We start from the raw sequence: 26,161 nt of genomic DNA, 5'->3' as shown, positions 1-26,161 counted from the left end.
AATAGTGGTCTCTGTCTCAGTGTAAGTGTCAAGCTTGGTCTCAGACTAGGACTCTACAGTCTGAAGCTCATCACTGTTCCGCGGTCACGTTCTTCTGGTGTCCTTACAACTGGTATCTCTCCCAACCTCAATCACAGCACAAAGTTTATCTGATAAACTGACTATTATAGCAACAGCTGAATGAATTCCTTAAATTCTTTAAATCTGTGCAATCTGATTGAAGCCAAATCTTCAGATGACCCATACACAAATAAATCCCTTTGTGATGGTAATGATTGTCCATCGAATATAACAATAAAAATTCTCCAAAAGTCAATCCGTTCCAAATCCTTGAGGAATAATTTAAGGGGCAAACAGTTGCAGTAGATTGAGGGTCATCCTTTCTGGAGCTTGCAATAGGAAGATGTTTATCTGTTTCCAAAGAATCAAAACAACTTTGTCATCTGCATTTCCAATGTGCAAAAGAAACTAAACCCACCAGCGCATGGTTTCAAAATGGAACTTAACTGGGATTCCTATCAGAAAGGATAAAAAAAAGCTTAGCCAAAGAAAAGCACAGTGAACCCGCATCCCATTTCAAATCAATGGAAGCACAGAGGATTAAACATACAGTAAGAAAATGAAAATACAGAAGCAGTTGTAGTCTGTGGAGTCTTTTTTCCATTGCACATCACACTTATGCAATTTCACCCTTTCAAAAATAACTGTCAGTCAGAGCTGTGATTGTGAAAGCAGTGATGATTTCAAAGCACTCAAACACTGCACAAAAAATCTCATAACACATTCCAAAGGAGGAAGAAAGAAAAACAATTACACTACATGTTTTCAGGAGAAATGCATTCATTTAGCTTTAGATCTGAGCATACATATGACTGAGGTGAGTGGTCAAATGGAATACACTCTGCACTTTGCAATAATAATAATAAGAAGAGGAATTAGAAGGGGATGAAGAGAAGGTAGAAGAGGAAGAGGAAGAGGAAGAGGAAGTAGTAGTAGTAGAATAATAATAATAACAATAATAATAATAATAAAAAGAAGAAGAATGTTGTTTATGCATCAGGCGATGTGGAGATGGACATCTATTGTCCAGTCAGCATCACCTGGAACATCAAAATCAAAAAACAACAGTTTTCCAGCTCCAATGTGATGTACAGTAAAGGAGGGAGGTGCATGTACATGCAAAATATGCAGTTTGCCAAGATTCAGAGATGTTTTTAAAAGTACTTAATAAAAGTTTAATCTAAATTTTAGATTGACAGTTATGAGTGTGGTGAGATCCAGTGCTGTAAGTAGCATATCATTTACTCTACAGTAAAGTGTCACATTCAAACAAGACACTAATATATGTATGCATTTATTTTATTCCATGTATAAAATATGCACTGATGGTTATTAAGAGATCAAGTGTAGGTACAATAGACACTGAATTAAAATTAAAAATTAATATCTTCCTTAACTTGTGCGGGTTCATGTACTATACATGTATGTGTTGACTGAGCGAAGCTTAGATCACTGCATCTGTCTCGCAGAAAGCAAAAATCTAAAACAGCCAGACATGAATAGACACGGCTGTATCTCCCTGTGCCCGGTGCTTCTTAATATATGACTCTGCACTCAGGCTGTGTCCCTGCTTTAATGTATGATTAAATATTAAGTGTGAGTAACATTAAGTACTGAATGGATGATTACATGAGCAGACAGCTGTCCTTTTCCACCAGCGGCATGGGGATCTGTGCTTAAAATACTTATGTAATTATGTAAAGCAAAACTCCAGTCAACATGCACATTACTTCGCAAGAAAGGGTCCGCTTTCACAAATGTGTTACAAAAAGCGACACAAAACACAGGAGAACTCATCACTCCAAATATATTTTCCTTGCTTAAGGCCTGGCACATTATAAGGGTGTGTGTGTGTCTGTTTGTGTCTGTTTGTGTGTGTGTGTGTGTGTGTGTGTGTGTAACCTCTGTTTTCAGCTGGGAGGTGCAGCCTTCTTTCTGTTTTCCAAATCAAGGAGAAGCCCCCTGTGTCCCACCTGCCTCTCAACCCAATTTCATTTTGCTGCACCGTGACCATTTATTGACACATTCCTCAGGTTCAAAACTTGCATGCTTTTAAATTATATTCTAATTACATATTTCCTCTACTTCCACTTACCATAATTACTGCAGTAGCATCTGTGATCGTAGTTCCAATGTTAGCTGTACTTGTACTAGGAGTGGTATTAGTAGCAATAACACCAAAATTGCTAGTAGCATTAGAGGATCTAGGAGATGCAGCCTGATTGTAAGGACTTTCATACCAGTTTATCCTACTTTATTCTCTTCTATTGTAAGCTGCTCTGTGAAATGACAGAATGTAAATATAAAAGGATCAGTAATGTCAGCAGAACCAGAAGTAGTAATAGGTGCAGGAACAGTAGCCTCCTGAATTCTAACATTCAGAGGGTCACTTCCCTGCTTTCTTTTCCTGTCTTTGTTTCTGACACAAAATTCAAACTTGTTCCACCACTTTTAGAATATGTGTATAAAACTAAAGCAGAATCGTGATTCTACTTTAAAATGTGTCATGTAACCAGTTGTTCTTGTCACAAAGCCAAACCGATTCAACGTTATGGTTCACTAGCCAGGTAGTGCTTGCTACAAGCAACCCTTTCTTCAGTTTAAAACAAGTACTTAAAACAATCTCCTATGAAAAGGTAATGTAATGGGGAAGCAGCACAGACACTCTGTACCACAGGACCAGCCCTTTCATTATGAATACACATTTCCTAGTCCGTCTCCTTACCACTACATACTGTGTGTGTGTGTGTGTGTGTGTGTGTGTATGTGCACGCTTATACGCGCGCATGTGCGTGTATGCATGTGCACCCTTTCCTAGTTATCATTAATGTTATCATCATCATCTTTAAAACCACCGCAGGTGTATAATTTTACACATCGAGCTTACAGCTACTACATTCAGCACATCGGAAAGAAAAACAATCACTTCAAAAAACAAGGTTTTCATCCAAGTCTGTCAACAGCCTGCAAGCCTGGAGACTGAGGAACACAGCTCTGCTCAATTTAGCTGCATTAGCTCCTGCAACAGGGAACAGAAAAACAGGAAAATACTTCCACTAAGAAAGCCCAAAAAAGTGTAACCTTATTTACAGTTTCACTATATTGAGCTTCACTGTATACAGACAGTATAGACATATGTATGAGAACAATCATCAAAAGAAGAAGAAAACACAACAAAGAGAGCTTCCCATCAACAAAAATTCTCTTTTTTTTACAGGCCACAGTTAGGTTCAAAGAGCGTTCTGTTCCAGAAGATTCTACAGAGACAATGTAATGCTGAAGGCTGTCTGCTAGTATCAGGACATTTGCCAGAAAAAGGTTTCATGTAAAATGCAACAGGGCATGAGCTACAAAGACAACACAGTGAGTCTGGGGGTGCCAGTCTCCCTGACAGCTCACAGTCATCAAGACAAATGAAAAAGAAAGTTTCACCACCTTACACAACCCCTGACAACATCATCTTCAACAAGAATGAGTGACAAATTCATTACAGAGACTGCACAACACCGGGTGGGAAAAACTGATATTATATTCCTGAGAAAGAGCAGTAGTTTGTGTAGAAACATGGTTAGAAACATGATGCATGACAGTGAATTTGGACTAACATTTTAATAACTCGAAAATGCATTTTAAATTCACTGCTCAGGTTTTTGTGTCTTTTGCTGATTTCAGCATAGCGTTGGCAGTAAATCTGGTGAAAGAAAACACTCACTTTCAATGAAGGTCACTGTACTTGTCTAATGCTTGCCTTTATAGCTAAAAAGGATCTTCAACCTACGGAATTACTGTTACAGATAAAAGTCTGTGTGCGTGCATGTACAAGTGCCTCGTTTGCACAAGTGCCCTCTTATGGTCAAGAGTTTTCCAGGCCACCATGCCCCTGAGGCTCATATTTTTGCAGTTTGATCAGGATTATATATTGAAATTGGGCTTTTCAAAATTTTAAAATGCGATCACAATAATTCTGATCTGGATTTTGGGATTTTGTTTTGGTAATCCGATCAGACATTTAATCGCAATCAAATGCTGCAGTTGAGTTTGTTTCAGAATTTGAAGTGGAGATAATTCTAATCCAAAACACCGGGAATGTAGACTTAATGGGCAAACTATATCTGAACAATGCCATATCATATTCAAGGGAACATCATATCTTTTTAATATATTTACATATGTTTATACGATACCATTATATAATATTTAACAAAAAATTGCACAGTTATTTGAGTTTAGTTTGATCCATTCAGCATTGGATAAGGATTTTGCTCCGGCAGACAATTAACAATTGGTTAAATTAGAGAGAATATCATAAGAAATACTTAATTCATACAGTACAAAAAGCTATTTTGAGCAGACTTTATAAAATATGCTAAATTAAATAAAGGGAAATATTATGAACATCTAGGTTTCAGTAAATTTAAATGTCAAAAATACAAAATCAGGACCCTTTGAGAAGTCCTTGTTTACAAAAGAATTTCTGATCTCGCCTCCTGCTAGGTGTTCTTCCTTTGATAATGATAGAAAGGTATTCAGAGCACACCTTAGTGAATGACATCTTGCACATGATAGTGATGCTGCAGAATGCATTGCCAAATTGTCAGATTGTTTGGTCTCACATCCAATTAATCTGGACATAGATCACCTCTTAAACACTCTGTTTATGAGTTTATATTGCATGTCTTGTTCAGGATGGACAGAACTAAAATGCACTGGTGTTGCTGTGCTTACACAGGAGAAATGTACGATCAGGCCTCAGTTAATGTGGCAGGCACCGACATCTAAAGTTACAGCATCAAGTTGGTTCCTCTGGTCCAAACTGGTCCCTCAGGACTCTAGGATACAGCAGGGAGTCTGGCCATTTCGATTTACTGTTAATAAAATTCAGAATTCATTTAGGTGCATCGCATTTCAGCTGTTTTTTACCTCTATGATGTTTTTTCTTTTGATATTCCCATTCATGTTCATAAGGTTGCTGAATACGCACACGTGGAAACTACAACTATTTACAATTTTTGTCATTTGCTTAATGTTGCACAGTAATAAAACAAGATCAACAAAGACATATATCATTTTCCACAGCACTATCGGTGGACCTCTGAACAGTACGCTCATACTGTCAAGACATGGTAAAATGACCCAGATTCAAGTCAGTGCAAGTTTTTCAACAGACAAGGCCCTTTAGAGTAATCCAATAAGATTGTTTAAATCAGCCCTGAGACGTCTATGGTCATTAAGGCCAAATGGATACTGTGAATAATCATTGTCATCATCAGTGTATTAGGGCTCTAATGATCTTCTCTCAGTATATGTGGGGCTCTTGAGTAAGGACGAAAAGCCTTAAAGTCTTTTCATTCCTATTCAGTTCAGTTAATTATTTCATGCTAATTATGGAAATTAACATCTCTTGTTTTTTTTTAAGCTGTCACATTGATTGCCAGAGTTTTTGCATTTGCTTAATTGTGTTTGCTTAAACTCGCAACCAAATAAATATCTGCAGTCACAGGGTACTCAAACATTATTTTTCCCTCCATTAACTACAAAGAAGTCTTGAAGAACAACCTTTTGGTCATTTTAATTCCTGATCTGGATTGATGCAATCCAGCACAGTCTGTTTTTCTGGAAAAAAAAAAAAAAAAAAACTGGATGGAAAAAAATGCAAACAGATCTTGTCTATAGCATGATATGCAGGACTGCAAAGTTGGCATAGTTTTTGACTGGACTGAAAGCTTTTGGAAAAGCAGGCCTGGAACAATACTGCAAACACAGAGAGAGGGACTCACCGTGGTGGACCACACCCTTCAGGCCATGGATGATGGGGTCCACAGCTGGATTGTCCTTCAGTCCGACCTGCAGGAACAATGAAAAACCACATCTCAGATCTGCTCTGACACCAAGCGGCAAGAGATCGCTTTTCATATCCCATGATGCTCTCTAAGTCAGAAACCATGTGACGCCTGGGGGGACGGCCGGATACTGGTTGAGGTTCAATGCCTGTGAGACCCACAGAGATCGCAGCAAAATTCAAGTCTTGTAAGTCTGAGATGAGTCACAAAGCTCTTTTGCTTTGTTTGAAGTGCGTTTGCTGAACTGCATCAGCAGGTCTTATTGATGTCAAAAGAACAGGGATCCTTTTTTTCTTTTTTAGTACAGTGTAGCACAGCAAGAAGAGGGAGACAGCATATGCAATTCACAATCACACTGTTGATAGCACACCAAAGGGAACTGTGCAGGCAGCAACCTGTTTGTGCCAGCAATCGTTTAAAACCAAATGACTGCACTTTATTCATCTGCCTGTTTTTTTCCAGAAGAGGGTGAGAGGAAAATTAATTGTCACATTACAGTGTGATCACTTAAGGGGGTGCCTAATCCCCCAGTGACTGAGGCACAGGGACAGATGGTTATTGGCTGTTCTGATCTGGGTTGACTTAAGAAAAACCACCACGTGCAATAGCTCTGAAAACAATGGAGTGAGCTTGAGAGTGAGAGAGGAACAGGACATGGCTAGGGAGGGGATGTAGGTGGGGCAGGTCCGCACACAATCAGTACATGCACACAAAGGCAAAACTTAACACACACTTGCCGGATCCCACAATCTAAATAACATTTACGTAATTCTGAGGCAAAATTAAAAGGGGCAACTATAAGAGCAGGAGAACTGTTTGCAGTGGTACCCAGGTGTCTGAATTCTGTAATGCGGTAGACACGTCAATGGATGCACACGTTTCAGAAGATCTCGGCTGAAAATGCAGGAATCTGAGTAGGAGGAACAAAAAAAAGGCAGAGTAGACATTTCTCTGTGCAAAAGAGATCAGCAAGTGCAACAATGTATAAACCAGTATCAGAACTGGACGTGGAAAAATGAGAACGCTTTACCATGTTCATTTTTTCTGTTGGCTAAAAACGACAAACCACGGCCCTCAAAACATCCATTTTTTCACTTAAAAGGCCTTTATCCCAAGAATTTGTCTGCACTGAATAATAACACAGGCTAAAAATAGGTCTTCCTGTTGCTGGTCCCATGCCAGCCCCGCTATGGGAGACGAGGCTGTAGACTACCGGGCCGGGGCCACGGCACTGCTGAGGTTCTGAGATGAGCCCGGGAGTGCGGCGATCCCGAGGGTCACACAGGAAAGTGTTTACGGGTTTCCAATGGCCCCCTCGGCTTCCTGCCGCCTCTGTTCCTTCCTCCCATACACTGCACACATCTCCCGCAAGCCTTTGAAAAAGGCTCCCGCGCTGGGTCTCTGCTCTTAACCGCTCCGAAGATGAAACAGAATTGAAAAGGGCCTTGCTGTTATTCTCTTGGGCGGCGATTGATGAAACGGTGATAATCAGCTGCAAGCTCCCGGAGCTCCCCTCTTATCGCAGCCGTAATGTTTCCCCGCGTCCAGGCTCGGGGGGGGTGGGGGGGCTTCACGGTTGGGGCGGCTTGTGAACGGTCCGGCGGAGCGGCGTGGAATCGAAGCCGCCCCTTCCGCGGGAGATGAATTAAAACCCAACGCGCGAGAGACAGGGCCTGTGGTTCTGCAGACGGGCCGTGATTGCCGTCGCTGGTCCGAATCGCCGATCCCGAAAACTTCTGGCCGCAAAGTTAGCGGAGGGGGGAGAGGACAAAGGAGCGTCGCGCGAACGGCGGAGGCTGCGCCGATCGGGGGGACTGAATCAGCAAGGGGCTTATTTTAGAAGCGCTGTGCCAGATACGCCTTCCTCAGGACAGCCACTGTGACTGGGGAATTACACTTTCATTATTAATGTTTGCCTTTTAAAGCCCATCTCCTGTGAACCTCAACAGGGACCGCGATCACCGCCTCTGCCTGCGTCTGATAACGCACCGGCAGTCACGGTCAATGGTCACCGAAAGGGTCCACATCCAGAACCAGATAGGAACACTTCATGTAAACCTACTTATCATTCTGAGATCAATTATCCTTCGAAACCGCCCCCCAGCCCCCCAATGCCCTCCCTCTCTTACCCCCCCCCCCACCCTCTTTCTCTGGCTTTTCCCCTCAGGGAACGGACCATTTTAATGTATTAATTGAAGAATTGAAACAAGGGTCCACTAAATCACACTGTGCCTTTAAAGAGATGAAGAACAGCCGCGCGGTGTAGCGCTAATTGCTGTAAACAGGATAGAGGGGTAGCGTTTAGGGCCATAAACCAGAAGCATGCCTCCTCATGGTCGCCGTAGAAACACCTGTGTCCCATTTTGGGCTGCCTGGGAGCTGAAGAATGACTCCCTCCCCTTTGCATGTGTATTTATGTTCTTCACAAATGACCATGTTCGCACAATAAAAATAGCAGCTGTAATTACTTGAGCACACAACAATTAAACCAAAGAATATGCATTTGTTTTGCTAAATATAGAGAAAAGACACAGCCAAAAGCAGTGGCCACCACAGAAGGCCTTCCCTCCTTGTCACAAACAGGGTGCTGTGCAAAACTGCAGTGAAACAGATAACTTTTAAGACAAACTTGAGTAAACACTACTTCTGTACAGCTGTTATATTAATAAAGACTGCATTTAATATCTAGTACCAAACAGCTATTACCAAATGGCTCCTTAATTCAAATATCTTTAACTACACCAATCATACTCTGTTTAACTGTAATCCTGTTTGACAGTGCCCACCTTTGTTTTGGCAAAGTGTGAACCCAGACACATGTGGATTGTGCTACAAGTGTGGTGAACTGTTGGGTGACCAAACCAAAACATATAAGGGAGAAGACATGACACATATTACTGAGCCAAAACATTTCAATAAATGTGTGTGTTTGTGTGTGTGTGTGTGTGTGTGTGTGTGTGTGTGTGTGTGTGTGTGTGTGTGTGTGTATGTGTGTGTGCGTGTGTGTGTGTATGTGTGTATGTGTGTGTGTGTGTGTGTGTGTATGTGTGTTTGAGAAAGGAAGGCTGGTCAGACAAACATGTAATGCACTGGAAAGCTATCCTGCCATTCAAAATGCATTCAAAACACACACAAACATACACAAACACACAGGTACAAAGAGTATAAAATGCAGCGTTTTTCCAAGTGGCTCACACCGTTGTGAGGTGCCTGCTGTCGTCTCATGCATTGATTTGTTTCTTTTGGTGCTACAGTAAGGTGAATGAGCTGGCTGGTCTGAGAGAAGGACAGGTTTAAGGTTATCAACATAAAAGAAGACCTCCCACTCTTACTTGTTGCTTCTTAGTGATAATGGTCCTCCGAGGACACATCAGCTTTCAGTCTAATTCCAGCTGCCAACCCATGACAGACAGCACTTCAGTGAGTGAATACCTGCCCCAGGAGTTTCACTTACTGTGCGTTTCTCTGTGTGAAGGAGAGTGAGAGAGCACTTTGCGTGTTAATGTCCATTCTGTGTGTGTGTGGGCATGTGTTTTACTTGTTTATACACATATGTGTATGTGTGTGTTTGTGTGTGTATAGATGTGTATGTGTGTATGTTTATGGTAAATGCTTGTGACACACGCATAATGATTGTGTGATCTGTGCATGTATTGATTGTGTGTGTGTGTGCGTGCACATGCATGCGTGTGTGTATGTATGTGTGTTTATGTTTGCATTTGCTTTTGTATTTGTGCATGTTTATGGTAAATGCTTGTGGCACACACATAATGACTGTGTAATCTGTGCATGTATTGATTGTGTGTGTGTGTGTGTGTGTGATTATGCGTGCGTGTATGTGAGTGTGGGCTCCATTTGCTATACACACTGGAGACCAGTAGCTCCATTAGGCTGGCAGATCCTACAGCTGTCGCACTGTCACACGCCACGCACTCAGAGATGCCTCTGCTCTGCTCCGGCCCCCAGCCGACGGAGAGAGAGAGCGCCGCTATTGATCCGCGATCCGCATCCTCCGGCCTCGGATCCAATCCCCGCTGACAAGCTCTCTCCTCGCGACAGCCCCGCAGAGGACGCGAAGGCCCGCCCCGAGCCAGTGTCACATCAAAGCCTGCAGAACTGAGGCCCATGGCTTTCATTCATATTTATCAGTCACTTCCCTCACCTCAGGTCTCCCTCATTTCAACTGCTGTAACTGTTCCCCCCCAAGCCCCCCCACAACCCCCACCCCCCAGTCCTCCGCCTCCTGCACAGAGCCATAAAAGCCAGGTTCTGCAGTTAGACAGCTAATCCTCTTCCATTTTAAACAACAACTCTACCTGTCTTCACATAACAGGCAGCCATGCCTGTGCAGTTGTCTGTTTCTTACCCACACTGCTCATGTCACTACTCTCAGAAGACACTTGTCTGATAACAAATTAAGCATGAGTATATCGACACTCGCTATAAAAAAGACCTAGAGCAGTAACTGCAGAATGGCAACAGCGACAACATAAATAGAAACATGGAACGCATCGTCAATTCTCTTTCACTTCAATTAGTATTCAAACGTTAGCGTCTCTCCAAGGTACTACTCTGTATTTTGAAGCTGTTGGTGACACTTCTGAACTCAAATTCCCCAGTTTATGTCGAGGAAGAAGTGACAATTCCAGCTGGAACACCGTAGAATAATTTTTAAAAACCTACTAATAATGTATGCCTGCCATAACAATGTGATTTCACACAGTAACACATCACTACAAAAACGAATCTATTATAGATTAGAGTGAACTTACAGATATTTAAGTGCAGTTAAATAGTTGCGGTTGTCAATGGCCTTGTATAGTAGGGTTTAGGTACAGCTCTGAAACAAAGGGCAGTAACCCACAGATGAAAATGCTAGGTCTAATTCAGCTAAAAGAGCAGCCTTTTCTGCTTACTGAGTCTGCATGGTCCTGTTCTGACAGAGCATTATCTGTCAAGAGAGAGGAACACTGTCCTGACAGAGCATCATCTGTCATGAGACAGAGGCATCGTCCTTACAGAACATTATCTATCACGAAAGAGGCACCATCCTGACAGAACATTATCTATCACGAGAGAGAGGCACCATCCCGACAGAACATTATCTATCACGAGAGAGAGAAGCACTGTGCTGAGGTGATCCAATACTCTTTTCCGGTTTTCCTAAGTTTCCGGAAAGTGCCACTGCCATTCCATGAATGTAGAACAGGCAGACTGTACCTGCGAACCAGGACACATAATGGTAAAGCATTAAAAAGCTGGGTAATGGCCCAAGTAAAAAGCCCACTTATGCAATCAACGGCACCAAATTAACTTTTAATCCTGCCAATTCAGAGTGATGGAGATGACAATGGTTTCATCCCCCACCACTTTATGTTTAATGGGCCAAAAGAGAATACTGTCTGACAGATACTGTCCTCTCTCTCTCATACACACACGCACACGCACAAACACCCACGCACACACACAACTGCGCACACGCACACACACACACACACACACACACACACACACACACACACACACACACACACACACGCACAAACGCATAAACATATACACACACACACACACACACAGAAACACATAAACATACACACATACACACACACAAAAGAAAACATGTATGTATGCACATCCAGGCTCAAGGACAAATACCTTTCTGTTTATGCTTTGTTTCACAGCAGCAATTGTGGTTTCTTTTTTCCCTGAAATTACATCTGTTTTCAAGTAGACTGGTTCCATGCATTTTTACAAGCTGTTCAATAAAAGACATAATATATTATTTCATCTTCAACAAAGTGGGGCCTGAAAAACAGCAAACATAAAAAACTCACCTGAAAGAACACTGCCATGGCAGCAATTATGCGGTTTTCATGAATGGCTGCGTTGATGCTGTCAAAGTCGTCCGAGTTGTACATATAGATCTGCATCTGTAAGGAAGAGAGGAAAAAGTCAGCAACGCCTCTGAGGAATGATCTCTATCAGTGCACCTGTCAATCTGTGAAATGCGGCCTTCATAAAACCTATTAGCTCTGTGAAATCTCATGCATTTACAAACCATCCCTTGTATGACATCTGCGTGCCAACTTTGTGTTGTCTTACACAAGCTTTCAGGCTGGTGTTTTACTCTCTCTCTGCCTCTTTTGTCTCACTTCCTGTCTCTGCACAGCGGACAAATATGACACATATCATACTCATAGGCTTTTCACATTCCATTCCTGTCTCAAGCCATTGGCTCACATTTCTGTGATGCTGAACACAGCCCTTACTGCCTTCAACACTGTCCAGACCACAGAATGCATGGCTTTGTGCAGGCCACGGTATGGGGATGAGGTCATGTTACCCTGTCAGAAGCCAGCATGAGTTTTCCGGTTCCTCCTGAGCATGAAACTGCCCTCTGCATCGAGCAGTTGTCATGGTGACATTCAGCCTGAGTCTCGGGGACAGCCGGTGCCCACTTCGAGGCTTCAAGGGCTTTTAATCAAGCAGGACAAAGCAAACGCTCGCCGCGGATGCTCCATACACAAGAGCAGCCGTGTCACAGGACATGCAACATCCCCGGGGGCGGATGGTAACACCCTGAGGGGGGACCCCGAAGCACTCAGGGTGAGACATGACCAGGGGAGTGAGCAGTATTCTCTTTGTAGTTCGAAAGATCAGGCCAAAAACTTCAGTCCTCCGTGTAGCCAGGCAAACATACACCCCCCCCCCCCAACCCCCACCGCCCCAAAACCACAACTAAACCAAATACACACCTTTCATTCTTTATAATGCCTCAGCTGTTTGAGGTGACAGAATTTTCTGAAATGCAATAATGTGTTTTTATACAGAAAAGGAGGTCTGCTATAAGGCATCACAATCTGTTCTGGTGACAAATAAAAAAGAAAAAAAAGCGTGCATTTTCACATAAACAGTGTCAATATTGTGCCAGTTCCATTTTCCATGCTACCCTAATCCTTACATAAAGCTTTATTCGCGGCCCCTTTGATCTATTTCTGTGGTAAATGCTTCTGTTTTCTCCTAATATGGATCACATACTGCGTATTTATGTATTTATAACAGAGCAAAATGAACCTAAATGCTTTTATTGAAGGCTCTGGCATATCCCTGACAATGATTAATGAAAATAATAATAAGAAGATCCCTGCGATGAATGCGCAAACACGAGAAGCGTACAAAAACGTTAGCGATGCTGGTCTAGACGTCACTTCGTAAATAAGCAAAAGCCGGGGTGCACCGCGAGGTCTTGCATATTTGAACCTTTTCCATGGTGAAAGCTGTGAATCTGCAGTCAGTTTGCATTCGGCTGCAAGGAGAAATGACAGGTAGCAGTACATCCTTCATCTGTATTCCGGAAAATGATCCACGACGCAGACTGAATACAAAATCGACCTCAAGCTTGCGAAACGGGGCCTGAGTCGCTTTTTTTCAGCAAGCGAGCAAAATGGCCTGACACAGAGACAACACCGGCAGTGCAATGGTTCTCATAATGATTTTTTTTTTCTCCCCCATTCGTGGCTTTTGTTTCGCTTTAATCTGACGAGTAGGTGTTTGTGGAACACGCCAGGGCGGGTGTGTTGGAGGGCTAATGGTATGAATCATAGGGTCTTGCAATGCCGGGGAATGACAGATTATGCTAAGTGGCAAATTACTTGCGCATTCATAGGGACATGCCAATAGTTTATTCAGATGCATGGAAAAAAGGTGCCTATGCGATCAACATCTATTCCAAAATACATTATCTTCATTTAATGAGGCCTTGCAGCTAGGTAAATTATTGTTTTGCCCACCGGAGAGGACTGGCTGAGTTTTCACACTTCACTCCAAGTCAAGGTTTGGTGACCTCCAGTTTATCTGGTAGTTATGATGCATTAAAATTAAAAAAAAAGGCCAACATGCCTGTAGGGTCTCCTTAGACACTCTACCTTTTGGTGGAAGAGAACAATGTCCTTTAAAAATATCATTTTTTAAAGTCTCAATTTGTGTGGTGTGCCAGTCAAATTGTTACTAAACAAAAATGCCCCCCCCACCCCTCTAAAAAACAACAGCAAAAAAGTGAATGCACCAGGGTTCTTGTTGACATTCCTGTGTGAAAACAAATGCGTGTTAAAATGCCAAGTCTTTCCCAGTTGCTTGAAAAGCCTGTACAAATATGCACAGGCTTACCGGAGCAAGCAGATTTCTATCAGGTCCGTGAGCGCGTGCTGTAATCCGGATGGGTGCCGAGCCCTGCCAGGACTATTAACAAACAGGCCGTTCATAGCTATCACAGATCGCTGAGTATGATTACAGGCCCTCAACATTTCAGACGCTGCAGAGTACACTTCCCCTGGGGGTGACAGCAAGCAGTTTAAGGCTAAAAGCCTGTCCTCAAAGTAATGAGCAAATAAAGAAAATCTGAAGCCGTGCAGGAGGTTGCAGTCATTTGGGACCTTTTCAGCAACCTGGAGACCAAGCCCAGGATGAACAAAGTGTTAGCGGCTGACATCATTAACGTGGCTTCAGTGACACAATATACTAAAGAGAAGCACTGCCTGGCTCACTGTATGTCTCTCTCTCTCTCTCTCTCTCTCTCTCTCTGAGTTCAAAATGTACACAGCAAAACGCTAACCACAAAAGAGAGAAAAAAGAGAGGAAATGGCGGGGTTGAGGAGGGGGTCAGAGGCCCACGCTCGGCCTGCTGGGAGAGGGCTGCAGCTGACCTTGTGAAGGGTAACGGAGCACCCCTCAGTCCCAGCGGGGACATCAGATAGGACTGCTCTCTGCACAACAATGGGCCTTCAGAACAAGAGGAACAGTGGACATTGTACTCTTCACTAACATCACCACTTTCACACAATGTTTGCAACTCATATATACACTCTCACCTTGAGGAACTGGACTGTTGTTTCTTAAGCTACTGTGCTCAGAGAGGTTTCAGAATAAAACTCTAGCTTTGTCCAAGTAAAAGCCATTGTCTAGAAATATGTCTTCTACTTGCAGACAGAACCACAAAGGCAGCAGACAGCAAGCCTTGCAATTGAATGATGGCGAAACAACAATAAACATCCCTCAATAACATCAAAGGTACAAAGAGAAGTTGCCCAATCCACTAATTAAAACTAATCAGCTACTTCCAGAGTTCCTTTAACTGGGGGCTAAGGGCGATCATTTGTTGTTCGTCTAAGTGCTCAAGGATAAACATATTGACCATCTATCTCAATTCAAACACTCTTAACTACATTAGCCAATTAGCTGTCCCCCAGGCTTAATTTACTCATTGTGTTTGGCACAGACGATCTATATCACAGACTGCACTCACGCAAACCCGCTACTCAATTATCAGATAGATCTAAAATGAAAGATAAAAACCAAGCATATTCAAGAAAAAATGCTCAATTAAAAGGGCACTGTTAAATTAGGTCTTCGACATGTGACTGTGACAGCGATGATGAAAAACTAACTTGCTTAACCACTGCTTACAGGCTCCCTCTAGATTTCTAAAAACAGTTTCTTGAGCCAAACTTGGTTAACTTCAAGGGCTTAGAAATACACATATACACACACAGAGTGAGAGTGAGAGTGAGAGTGTGTGTGTGAGTGTGTGTGTGTGTGTGTGTGTGTGTGTGTGTGTGTGTGTGTGTGAGAGAGTGAGAGTGAGAGAGAGAGAGAGAGTGTGTGTGTGTGTGTGTGTGTGTGTGTGTGTGTGTGTGAGAGAGAGAGAGAGAGAGAGAGAGAGAGAGAGTCTTATTGACTAGGTCATACAGAGTGAGGACTTCCCCGAGTAAGCAGTGTAAAGCAGGACATTGAAATGTCCCCACAGATGTGCCTACAGCAAATAACAGCAAATAACTGTTATCTTCTGCAGACTGGGCAATAAGCAGGCAATCTCCCTGCTACCCAACAGATCCAAGGAAAGACTTGCCCCGACCTCCTTTTCCCCAATGGTAGAAACAGGCACAATGAAACAGAGACCACTAGCATCAGCAGTAAAGCATGAGCACATCTGTTTATTTGTGAATTTAACAGAGCACCATGGAATGAGAAGGACTACACTGGACCACAAAGCAAAACAGTCCAGGCACTTCAGAACACAGGTAAAACCCAGTAAATGACTGGAGAGCCCGTGGAAACAGGGACTGTACTGGTTGCCTTTAAACCTCTGTATAATTTAAATGATTTACCATACTGGCTTGTGAGTTGTTCTAAATATGTGCAGGCTGATTTAATTTGCACCGATTTGCGTGACTCATTACAAATTCAGCCCTGTTTGCATTGGTGTAAAAACCCATGGCGCTCATGCATTATTACTGGGAAGAGCCAATGCAAAGGAAGCTCCGGCTCCAATTAAATTAGGCATGTACAATTACACAGTCCTATGTTTCTCTTGTTTTAGACAGACAGTTTCCTCTCTGTCAGGCCCTGAACGTAAGTGGGCGTGTGCAGTAATCTAATAAAGCACATATACATATGTGCATATTTTACACCCAGAGACAGTCATGACTTGAATCCAATTATGGCTAGCCTGGAAAGCAAGAAAAAAAACCAAGGGGGGTATATGTAATTAGTCACATAAAGGAGTGACACATTAATGCATTATTATTACAAATATTCTAAATGTCCTCGCAGGGGCAGAACACCTGCATCGCCCTCCGCTTCATTTTTCATTGTGTTCGGTCTGAGCAACTAAGCCCGTTTATTGATTTCCACACTTATCCCTTTGAAACAACAGCCGTCAATGTCAAGGAGGAGATTAACGAGCACTACTGCCAAAGTAAACCCCATTCCCCAAGATTTCCCACCCCCCCTTCCCAACACATTCTTGCTCAACCTCACCTCCTTTTTTTCTTTCCAGCCAGAATCATTTTATTTTTGTCTGTTTTTCACACTTTACATGAATTCAATTTATTTTTGTGCCCAAAATGAAGCTGTTTCAATTGCTGCCCTTGCTGTAGAAGGGGCCGTGACTTACTAATGTATCTGAAAGTGTTCATATACTCTGTAGCTACCACGAAGAAAAGCAAAATGGACCTTCACCTCCAAAAGCACATTTCAGACACATATAGCTGTGGACAGTCTTGATATAAATGGTAATGACAAAAGGAGCAAAATAATTTAGGAGAGCAATGTCATGACACCTCTCTTGTACCAAGACAAAAATGGTCCCTTAGAAAGAGTACAAAATGGAAGCCAGAGACCTGATTGCAGCCACCCTCCCCAAAGCCCCCACCAAATGCTGCAATGGTACCTGATGTTAACAGGGACAACTTCACTACTCTGTAACATCGCTGGGGCTGACAGTTACCCCTTTCAAGCACTGAACAGAGCTGGATTAAACGACATACGGAAGAATCACTTATACAGCAGAGAAATAATTTAGGAACAATGAATCCCGCTTGCTGTGCGATGGGGAACAGAGAAGAGGCGTAGCTCAAAAGTGAATTGCATCCTGAGATGTGACATTAGAGGCAACAGCACATTATGCCTGAACAGAGTGCACCCTGGCTCCTTTCACCCCCTCCTGTGTTACACAGAGAAAAAACACGGCAATTCCTCAACAGCACGCAGAAAATCAAACTCACGTCTGCCTGCCTTTCTGTCAAAATGCCTGTCTGCTCAGAGCTGTGAGAAACAGAATCAGACTGAATGAGAGCGAAAGACAGAGAGAGTGAATGAGAGAGGGGGAGTGAGGCAGACAGAGTGAGCGGGAGAGAGTCAGACAGAGTAAGAAAGCAAGAGAATGTGACAGAGAGGGGTAACTTTTCCATGTTGTTTCTTCCACTGGCTTGCACTGGGCAGTTTTTGTCACGATGTTTTGCTTCATTACTCTTTTTTTTATGAAATGTGGATGCAAAGTGTTTCCTCTGAAGATATAATGAAAATTGTATGACTTCTATTGCTTTGAATTTCCCTACTTATTTGGCATTGCCATCTCTTACTTTAATTATTATTACTTTAATTACTTTAATTATGAATTTTTGTATGGAATTTTATTATTTACCACCACAGAATCATGGCCTTTTGAGCTAAGTCTACGCAGTTTGTACAGATTTCACATGACTGGTTAAAGCACATTTCTGTCTTGGAAACCATGATCTGCACTTGCACATTGACAGTCAGAGCTTTGATTTCCTGATTACATAAATATGAGCTGTACCATTAGCCAGATGACTATGCACATTTGTCTCAGACCCACACAGTACTGGCTATTGGTTGCTTGTGGCACAGTTGTACCTCTAACTGATGATGCCTCTACCTTTGTAAGGCCAGAGTGAGGATCATCACACTTGGAGGGGTTGGAGACCAAACTCAAAAAAATTCCAGTAACAACTTAAATCCAGCCTGAGCCAAAGGCAGGCTTTCAGAAGCAGCTCCGCCAGCAGATTGATTGGCCTGCAGGAGAATCTATAACAGAAAGAAAAATGGGAGACCCCGTTTCAAATTGCCGTGTGGAGCAGTGGCAGAAAAGCCGCCCTCTCTCCCTCTCGGTAGCCGATGTGGGACAAGAGCTTTTTCTGCAGCGTTTGGATGAGGCGGGAGGGCAGACTAATGCTGGAGCTCCCCTTCTCCCGACGGGTGCAGCTCTGCGCGTGTCCAGGGAGACTGGGATCAGAGGATGAATCAGAACTCTGAAGCCTTTGTGGGAGCTGAGGACTGAGGCGCTTCCCTCTCTGTCTCATACACAGAGTAACACTGAGGATATATGTCGTGCAGTGCCGAACAGCACACTGTTTGTGATTTCTGAGACGTACCGGCGTAGATTTGAAATTGATAAACATCCAGCAACTGCTTTGTTTTTAATTCAGGAATTTTTCCTTTTCTTTTGTGTTTGCATTTATTCATTAGGCAGACGTTTTCATCCAAAGCAACGCACAAGCATCACGGCCAGCAATATCGGTGCAGATAAAAAGCAGAACCACAGCCAACAAAACAGAAAGTATCACAACTGAAGCTCAGTGCTAAGCTAATACTCGGTTCACACACAAGAGAATGTTTCAAGACAAAAATCTTTAGTTATTTAGTATAAAGTGCTGGAACAGAAGTGCAGCGTTCTAATGGTTTGTGGGTAATTGCCCGAGGTGGGTTTTCTGTCTGTGAGACACTCCTGACCGATGTACACAGGACCGAGTGGCGCAACTTCGAATGGGTGGTGCAACCAGCAACTTTTTCTGTATGCAACACATAGAGGACAGCAATTCTGTAGTCAAGCCAAAGATTAAACTTAAAAACTTAAAATAGAAGAAGATATCGGGAAATGTCCTTTTTTCAATGTTGCAGGTATTACTTTTTTCATAAAATCTGAACAATATTGCTTTTGAGAGAACAAAGAGCCCATAGCTGCAACGAGATTATTAAAAATGGTATCAGGGCAGAGCAGAACTGGGACAGCAGCAATTTGCCCTCTAGGTATGGTAGCACAGCGCTTTTAAAGAATGGATGTGTTTTCAGTGTCATTGAGGACAGTGGAGGAAATGCGACATTATGTTACAAATACAGCCCTCCCTTTCGAGCAGAAGGTGAATAACAAATAAAATGGAAGGTAGAGAAAGGCAGTGCCACAGCAGTCATCACTTATCTCTGAAGCATTAATGGAATGCAGCTGGAGAAAGCGAGAACACAAAGCCAACAGCGCCATGCATTTAAAAGACAGCACTAATCCACTCAATAAAGGCCCATTTTTCCCCTTCAGTGGACACGGAGAAAAAGACTAAACGTCCCGAAACGTTTCAACTTAAGAATTAATTAACAGTATTAATTTGGTTTCTGAATGACGTTTTTTGGAGGGGAGAGAGTGATGTAAAGAAGGGAAAGGCTGAAACACCTTAAATGACCACAGATCCCTGACTGAAGAACCGCTACACCGATTCGTATCCACCCAGCACTCCCAGTATGAAGAAACCCTGCAGAGATTTCGGCAAAATGTTGTTATGGATAGCTGAGTTTCTAGCTGGGCCAGAGGCATGTTTTTGTTTAATTAACCATTCATTGATTTATGTCTTTCTACAAATGTCAGTTCAAATCCTTTCGAAGCCCAAATCATAAGTCCCACAAAATGTGGAAGTCCATATCAAGGATGCGTTTAAAGAATTTTCAACCTTTTTGAGGAAAAACATGCACGGTTAGCAATTTCTATTTCACATTCAAATTAAATTCAAAATAAATACATAAAAATAATAACAACAACAATAATAAATTATTATTATTATCTTACAAAAATATATACAACACTAATATACAACATAATAATAAAATAAAACAATAACAAAATTAATATAATAATAGAATTATAATTAATTAGAATTAGAATTAGAATTAATCTGTCTGCCTTTTGCAATCAAGTTGGTGACTTAGAGTGTCAGTTTGTGTATGTGTGTATATTTCTATATTTGCCTGTGTGTACTGTGACTGTATACATATATAGTTGTGCGTTTCCTGTGTGTGTGTATGTGAATAAGTGTGTGTTTGCATGTTTGAATGAGGATGTTTGTGTGTTTGTGTGCACGCTTGTGTGTGTGTGTGTGTGTGTGTGTGTGTCCACTGTCTTAGAGAGGGTTGTCCGTGTGCGACTTCATCCTGTTCTACTTGGCAGTTTACTATTTTTCTGTCTGCTGTAATATATCTTCTCTCTTTAGCAATCTCAGAGGTCACTTCTCCCTGATCTTGCTTAATGCATTTCAGCCCCACCGAAAAGACACTATTAATGCAGTGTGTTAAGGGGTCTACCTACTGGGAGAGGGGGGTGAGCCCACTGTTCCTCACTGCCTCACCAACATCCACATCTTTTTTTTTCCCCCTCATTTCCTTTTTGGAACTATTCTGCGCCAACACCATCTCCTTTCTCTTCCGTCTTATTATTTACATGGAATTCTTAGTCAGTCATTTTAACTCACATTATCGAGCCCCCTGCAGTTCCCGTTCTCCATTTATTTGCCTTTCCCCCCAGGGCTGAACAGGGCCCAGTGCTGTACCATAAAAACAATGTAGTCTGCATTTGCCAAGAAGCCTTTAGATCCTTAACAGGGAAATATATGAGTTGTGTAAGAGTTTGGCAGGGCTCTGCTCCTTCGTATAGCCACATTGTCTCCACAGGCGCATGAAACAGAATTGCCCGTGCTTATAATTCATCTTTATCAGAGGCTGTGTTTGCCAGACTTCCCACTGTAGTTCAGCCTGTCGCCCAGGAGCGGTCAACAACTGCGGGTAAACACTGGACAAGGGCAAACCGACGCCTCTCCCAGCCCCTTGCCCGTACAGAGAGCTTTATTGTGCACAAATGGCGGGATTTCCTTCAGGGGGAAAATTCCGGTTAATGAGACAACACCTTGAGTTGTCTCAGGAGTCGAGTCTTTCCCAGTACCCAGTTTACTTCTGCAGAATTACTGCAGAACCAGAATGAAGCACCTTTACCCACCAATATGTGACCACAGTTTGGCAACACAAAAACGTGTGACTCATTCGCTTGCGCATCATAAGGACAAAAAACTCAAGCCAGCACAAAATTTCTTCCCTGCTTGAAGGCCACTAATATGAATGAGAAATCACTGCATCAAAAAGTATTATTCAAAATCTCCCCCTCCTGGAACAGCTTGGCTGGAGTTGTCATGGAGAGCTGCTGTACTTAAAGAGGATTATAGTGATCCACACACAAGCTTTGCTCAGGTATTTCAGCTCGGAGAAAATCACTCTGGGGAAGTCTGCGCCCCAGCAAACACACAGTGTATACCTGCTCATTTTAACAAAACGCACTGCATCCCTTCACTAACCATTTTCAATATCTTTTTCAGACAGTCAAATTCAATTCAGTTCATTAACTCATTACTCATTTATAAACCTATGTTCAATTCTAGCTCCTGGTTTAAAAATTTACCAGAATTGACTTCTTTTCTTCGATGCGGAAGACAGCAGTGAGAGCATATGGACGTATCTGACATTACATCACCAAGGCTCTCTGATCATCTCCTATCCGTCAGTAAAAGCCTGATCTCATTAACACATAATATAGACACACAAAAATGGACAGGTTGCAGCAGTAATCTCAAGGTACGGTCAGATCTGTGACTTGAGCACTACTTGATGAGTCAATTGAGTTTCGTGTTGGTCATTTCTGATTATTACACCTTTTAATTTCTAAGGCTCAGAATCAGATTTTTGTTTCCAGATCAAATATCACTCACAGGAGAAACATGCTGGACTTTGGGTCTGGTATGAATTTCCTTTGTGGTTGCCTGTGTTTGTCTTTGTGTGTGTGTGCGCAAGAGAGAGTACATAAATAATATCTGAGTGAATATTACATATGCAGACAGACAAACTTCACTCTTGAAAAGGCAAATATATTCAATATTCCCTGTATGCTGTTTCAAAGGATTATCTCAATTTTTTTGGAACGCTTTTCCATTTCTTCTGCTGCAAAGGTTGATGGGAAAAAATCCAATTTATCAATGACAGTCCTTATCTGCGATACCCACAGCTTCGTACTGTGGGGGCTTCGCCGCCTCCCTTGCCCCCCATCACGTGTGTTCATTTACTTTGTGCTTCTTATCTGATGCGGAGGATAAAGATTGCCAAAGCTCTTCCAGGGTCCTAGAACACATTTCTCGTTATCATGCTCGTCTGGAGAGATGGGAAAGGCCCAGTGCACGATAAACGGGATCATTTGCCGCCCAAGTGTTGCGTGATTAAAACAACCATCGTCACCTTTCTCAATCCCTTCCTCGCAGGGCGCAAGGTGTTGTTACGAGCTCGGGAATATGAGGGAAGGCCCAGAGGAAATCGGGCAGGCTGTCCATCACGCAAACAAAGCCTCTCATCAGCATTCATGCCTGCGTTCGGCGCGCGTGCATTCTGGGAAGGTGATGGAGTGACGATTTGGGGTTCGTCAGTGATGAAGGTTAGCATTGTGCTTGAACGGCAGACAGCGGTGATGACGCCGATGATTCTGGGTGAATGAAAGGGATGCAGTCCAAGAAGATGACTCATCATCGGGTTTATGTGTTGCACACTCAGGCAGTTTTTGGTGTTTCTGTTTTCACCCATAATTCATTCATTCATGATTGCACTGCTTTTTTCAGTCCCTTTTCGAGATCAGAAATCTTCTTTAAGGCTTATGCCAAGGGCTGACTGAAATAAAGTTAAGAATGTCAGGGAAAAAAATGAAGCACTGCCATTTAGCACAGTTGACATACGTCAAATACATTGCCTGTCATACGCTTTACACAATATACTTAGCATATTAACTACCCTTCTAGAGTTAACACAGCAGGTACAAACACAGCAGGCCTTCATTCAATCATGCTATCCAAGGGCTAATTACAGAACAATTACTGAAAGGCATGGTTAGTATATCATAAATCATTCATCTCACAGGCTTAGAAAAAAAAATGAAAGTGATCTTACAGCAATTTCTTGTTGACTACCTTGCATTTGGACATAGGAACTTGCCTAGCCAGAGCACTGTAATACACAGCCGTTTGCGAGCCATACGTAACTCATTAATCACAAAATGCAACTAAACGCTCATTACAGGCACTGAGCCAGCTTTTTTGCTAAAACAACAGGAAGCGCTCTCCCAGTGAGAGACCCGCTGCGCCTGACCACACCTTGCCTCAGACCTAACCTGCCAACTGAATGTGTCCTCACTGGCACTCCGACATCCAAGAACCAGGCTAGTATATTCACATGTCAAGGATGCGAAGGGAGGCTTGCTGATTTGTTACCTAGACCCATAACTTGTAGGTCACAGGTTCAAATTCTGGGTGTGACACTGCTGTTGTACTCTTGAGCAAGGTACCTTAATCACATCAGTAAACCCAGATGTATAAATGCATAAATAAAGCATTTATCTGCAAAGCAAACACCTAATGTAATGTAATATGCCTCCTCACTCAGCAGCAGTGAACAGCTGGATGGTCTTGACAGTACCAATTCACAGTGAACCTAAGGCAGCTGTCAGGAGTTGCCAGTCCTGGACATGGCACCATAATCACGCAAGAGCTGTCTGTCACCTTTTCTGCTGACTGACTTAACGGCAACCTGCAGAGGTCCACTCAGAAGCTGCTCTTGTTTCGTTGGTCCCTGAGCAGCTGTCAGGGGGCCATGTTCCACAGCACACACAGCCACCTGTCTGTCAGTTTGTGAACTGGAGGGTCCATACCGCAAATACAGCGTTTGCAATCTGAAAACCTTCTTGGCCACGTGGGGCTCTCCATGTGTTGGTCATCATGAGGCAGGGGACTGTGTTGTCCCAGTGGCCACTCTACGGCAGGAGGTGTCCATCTGCTCCAGCACGTCACCTGAGTACTGAGTTTTGCCACCTGACCGATGCTGGTCAGGGTCCATCTGTCACCTCGGGCCTCTTCAGACTGTCTTCTCTATGTCTGCGCGTGGGGCAAGTGATCCAAGGAGGGTTTTAGCCAACACCTGCTATCAACCCCCACCCCCCACTCCACCCCCTTAGAGCCTCTTCACAGCACAACGATGATGCTCTCTGTCTCTTTCAGTATACAGCCCACATCCCAAAACCGTACCTCAAACACATGAAATCCCCAGGTAAAACAACAACAAAACTGTGAATCTCAAAACCAACGAGCAGTTCTTCTGTCTCTTCCTAAGACCTTTGAAAAGGTCAAGACTTACGCCCACATCCGGTCAAGATCTCTCTGCAACACTACTAAAAGGACCTCTGACGAGCGGAGTACTGAAATCCTCAATCGAGGCACACAACCTGGCTCTGTGCCTCTCAGGGAGACACAGACGAAACACAGGTGGGGAGATGCTGGGTCTGAAATCAGACATAACCCTGAACTTTAAAGAGAGCAGGATGTGACTTAAAGCGTTTATTTCCTTCTAGTGCTTTGCTTTTTAATTCAAGTGGTAGCATACCTAATAGTGTGGCCTTACTACCTCTTAGCTGCACAGAGTGGTGAACTGTCTCATTGCCAGGAGACTGAATGCATGTTCTGTCTGATGTTAACAGTGAGGTCAGCCCTCACATTGGAGTGAAGAGACAATAATCTCACCTCCCTTGGAGCTCCACAACAACAGACATGCCAGTCATGTGCAGGCCATGGCAACCCAACTCAGAAGACTTAAATAATTTAAATATATTTTTATGTATTATTTTGAAACATAATTCAACACCAAATATTACTGTTTTTTTTTTAATATAATTGAAAAACGGTCTGAACTCCTCAATAAAAATCGTATTTCCCATATTCTTATGAGGGAAACATTTTTTGGGTTACTAAAATAATATATTAAATGACCACAGATCCCTTACTGGAGAATTGCTTCACTGGATCGTGTCTACCCAGCACAAGGTTTTTCTGTCTAATTCAGTTCTATATATGCTTTTTCCAGGGCAAAACAGAGGAAAAGCACTCCATTGGCACAGTCATAATACAGCTAGGGCACTTACTAGATTCATATTAACTCAATAGGGTGGAGCAGAAAGCCAATGCTAACTATCTGCAGTGCATAAAATAATGGGACTGTAATTTTACTGAAGACTTTTCACTGAGTAGTTTTCATCTGTTTCCCAGCATAAAGCAATCTCTCACCATTATAAACAAGATGTGTTTACACTGCATACTTTGCCCAATCAAACAGCAGCCAGGAAGTCAGCCTGTATATTAGACTTACAAAACAAAAAAAACTGACTGATTAATTACACTGTACAGTTCAGAACTTATTTATCTCTGTGAATTCTCTACAACTTTGGAGGAAAATGTATTTACAGACAATTAAAATGCTACAGCGTTGCATCTAACACTGATCCTCTCTTCAGCTGCATCAGACAAGATAAAAAACATGGCCTGTGCCTTACTCACAGAACCTCATCTTACGTCACTGTCTTCACACCCACTTTTTAACCACTTAACAGCTGTGCTCACTCCCGTCACTGTAATGCAGAGCAAAGGATGGATCGTGCTCCACATGGATGGCACACTACCAGCCCCATCATCTGAAGAGCCGTAATGATGTTCATACTTGAACCAACAAGTAGCAGGGGAGCACAGGGAGGGGCTGCTTTACCGCTGACATCTTTAATTAGCTTTCAGGTCCTTTTGGGCTCCTGGACTGAGAGTTAATTGTAGCTGCTCTGTCCTGTGAATGCGTGGCCTCTCCGGCTCTGTGTACAGAGGCGAGTCTGTGAGCTGCAGACCTGACTCATCTGCATTCTCCCGGGCTGCGCCGGCACACACCGCAACGACACACACTGAATCTGCCCCCGCTAATTAAGTCCAGGCAGGATCCGTGGAGCAGCGCGCAGGCTCTTCCGG

General features: G+C 42.9%; 1 protein-coding gene across 2 annotated transcripts in view; it reads right to left on the bottom strand.

Moving 5' to 3' along the window:
- Positions 1–26,161, bottom strand: part of ptprga (protein tyrosine phosphatase receptor type Ga) — a 197,928-nt gene that overhangs the window by 49,582 nt on the left and 122,185 nt on the right. For both annotated transcript variants that reach the window (XM_036530207.1, XM_036530206.1), the window contains exons 5-6: positions 11,738–11,833; positions 5,838–5,904 (exon numbers count right to left, since the gene is read on the bottom strand). In XM_036530207.1, the coding sequence (XP_036386100.1) occupies positions 5,838–5,904; positions 11,738–11,833 (163 nt within the window). The remainder of the gene's footprint in view (positions 1–5,837; positions 5,905–11,737; positions 11,834–26,161) is intronic.

Source organism: Megalops cyprinoides, chromosome 6 (genome assembly GCF_013368585.1).
Source record: "Megalops cyprinoides isolate fMegCyp1 chromosome 6, fMegCyp1.pri, whole genome shotgun sequence".
Classification (NCBI taxonomy): domain Eukaryota; kingdom Metazoa; phylum Chordata; class Actinopteri; order Elopiformes; family Megalopidae; genus Megalops; species Megalops cyprinoides.
Note: the sequence above shows the minus strand (reverse complement) of the source record. Positions and strands in the feature narration are given on the sequence as shown.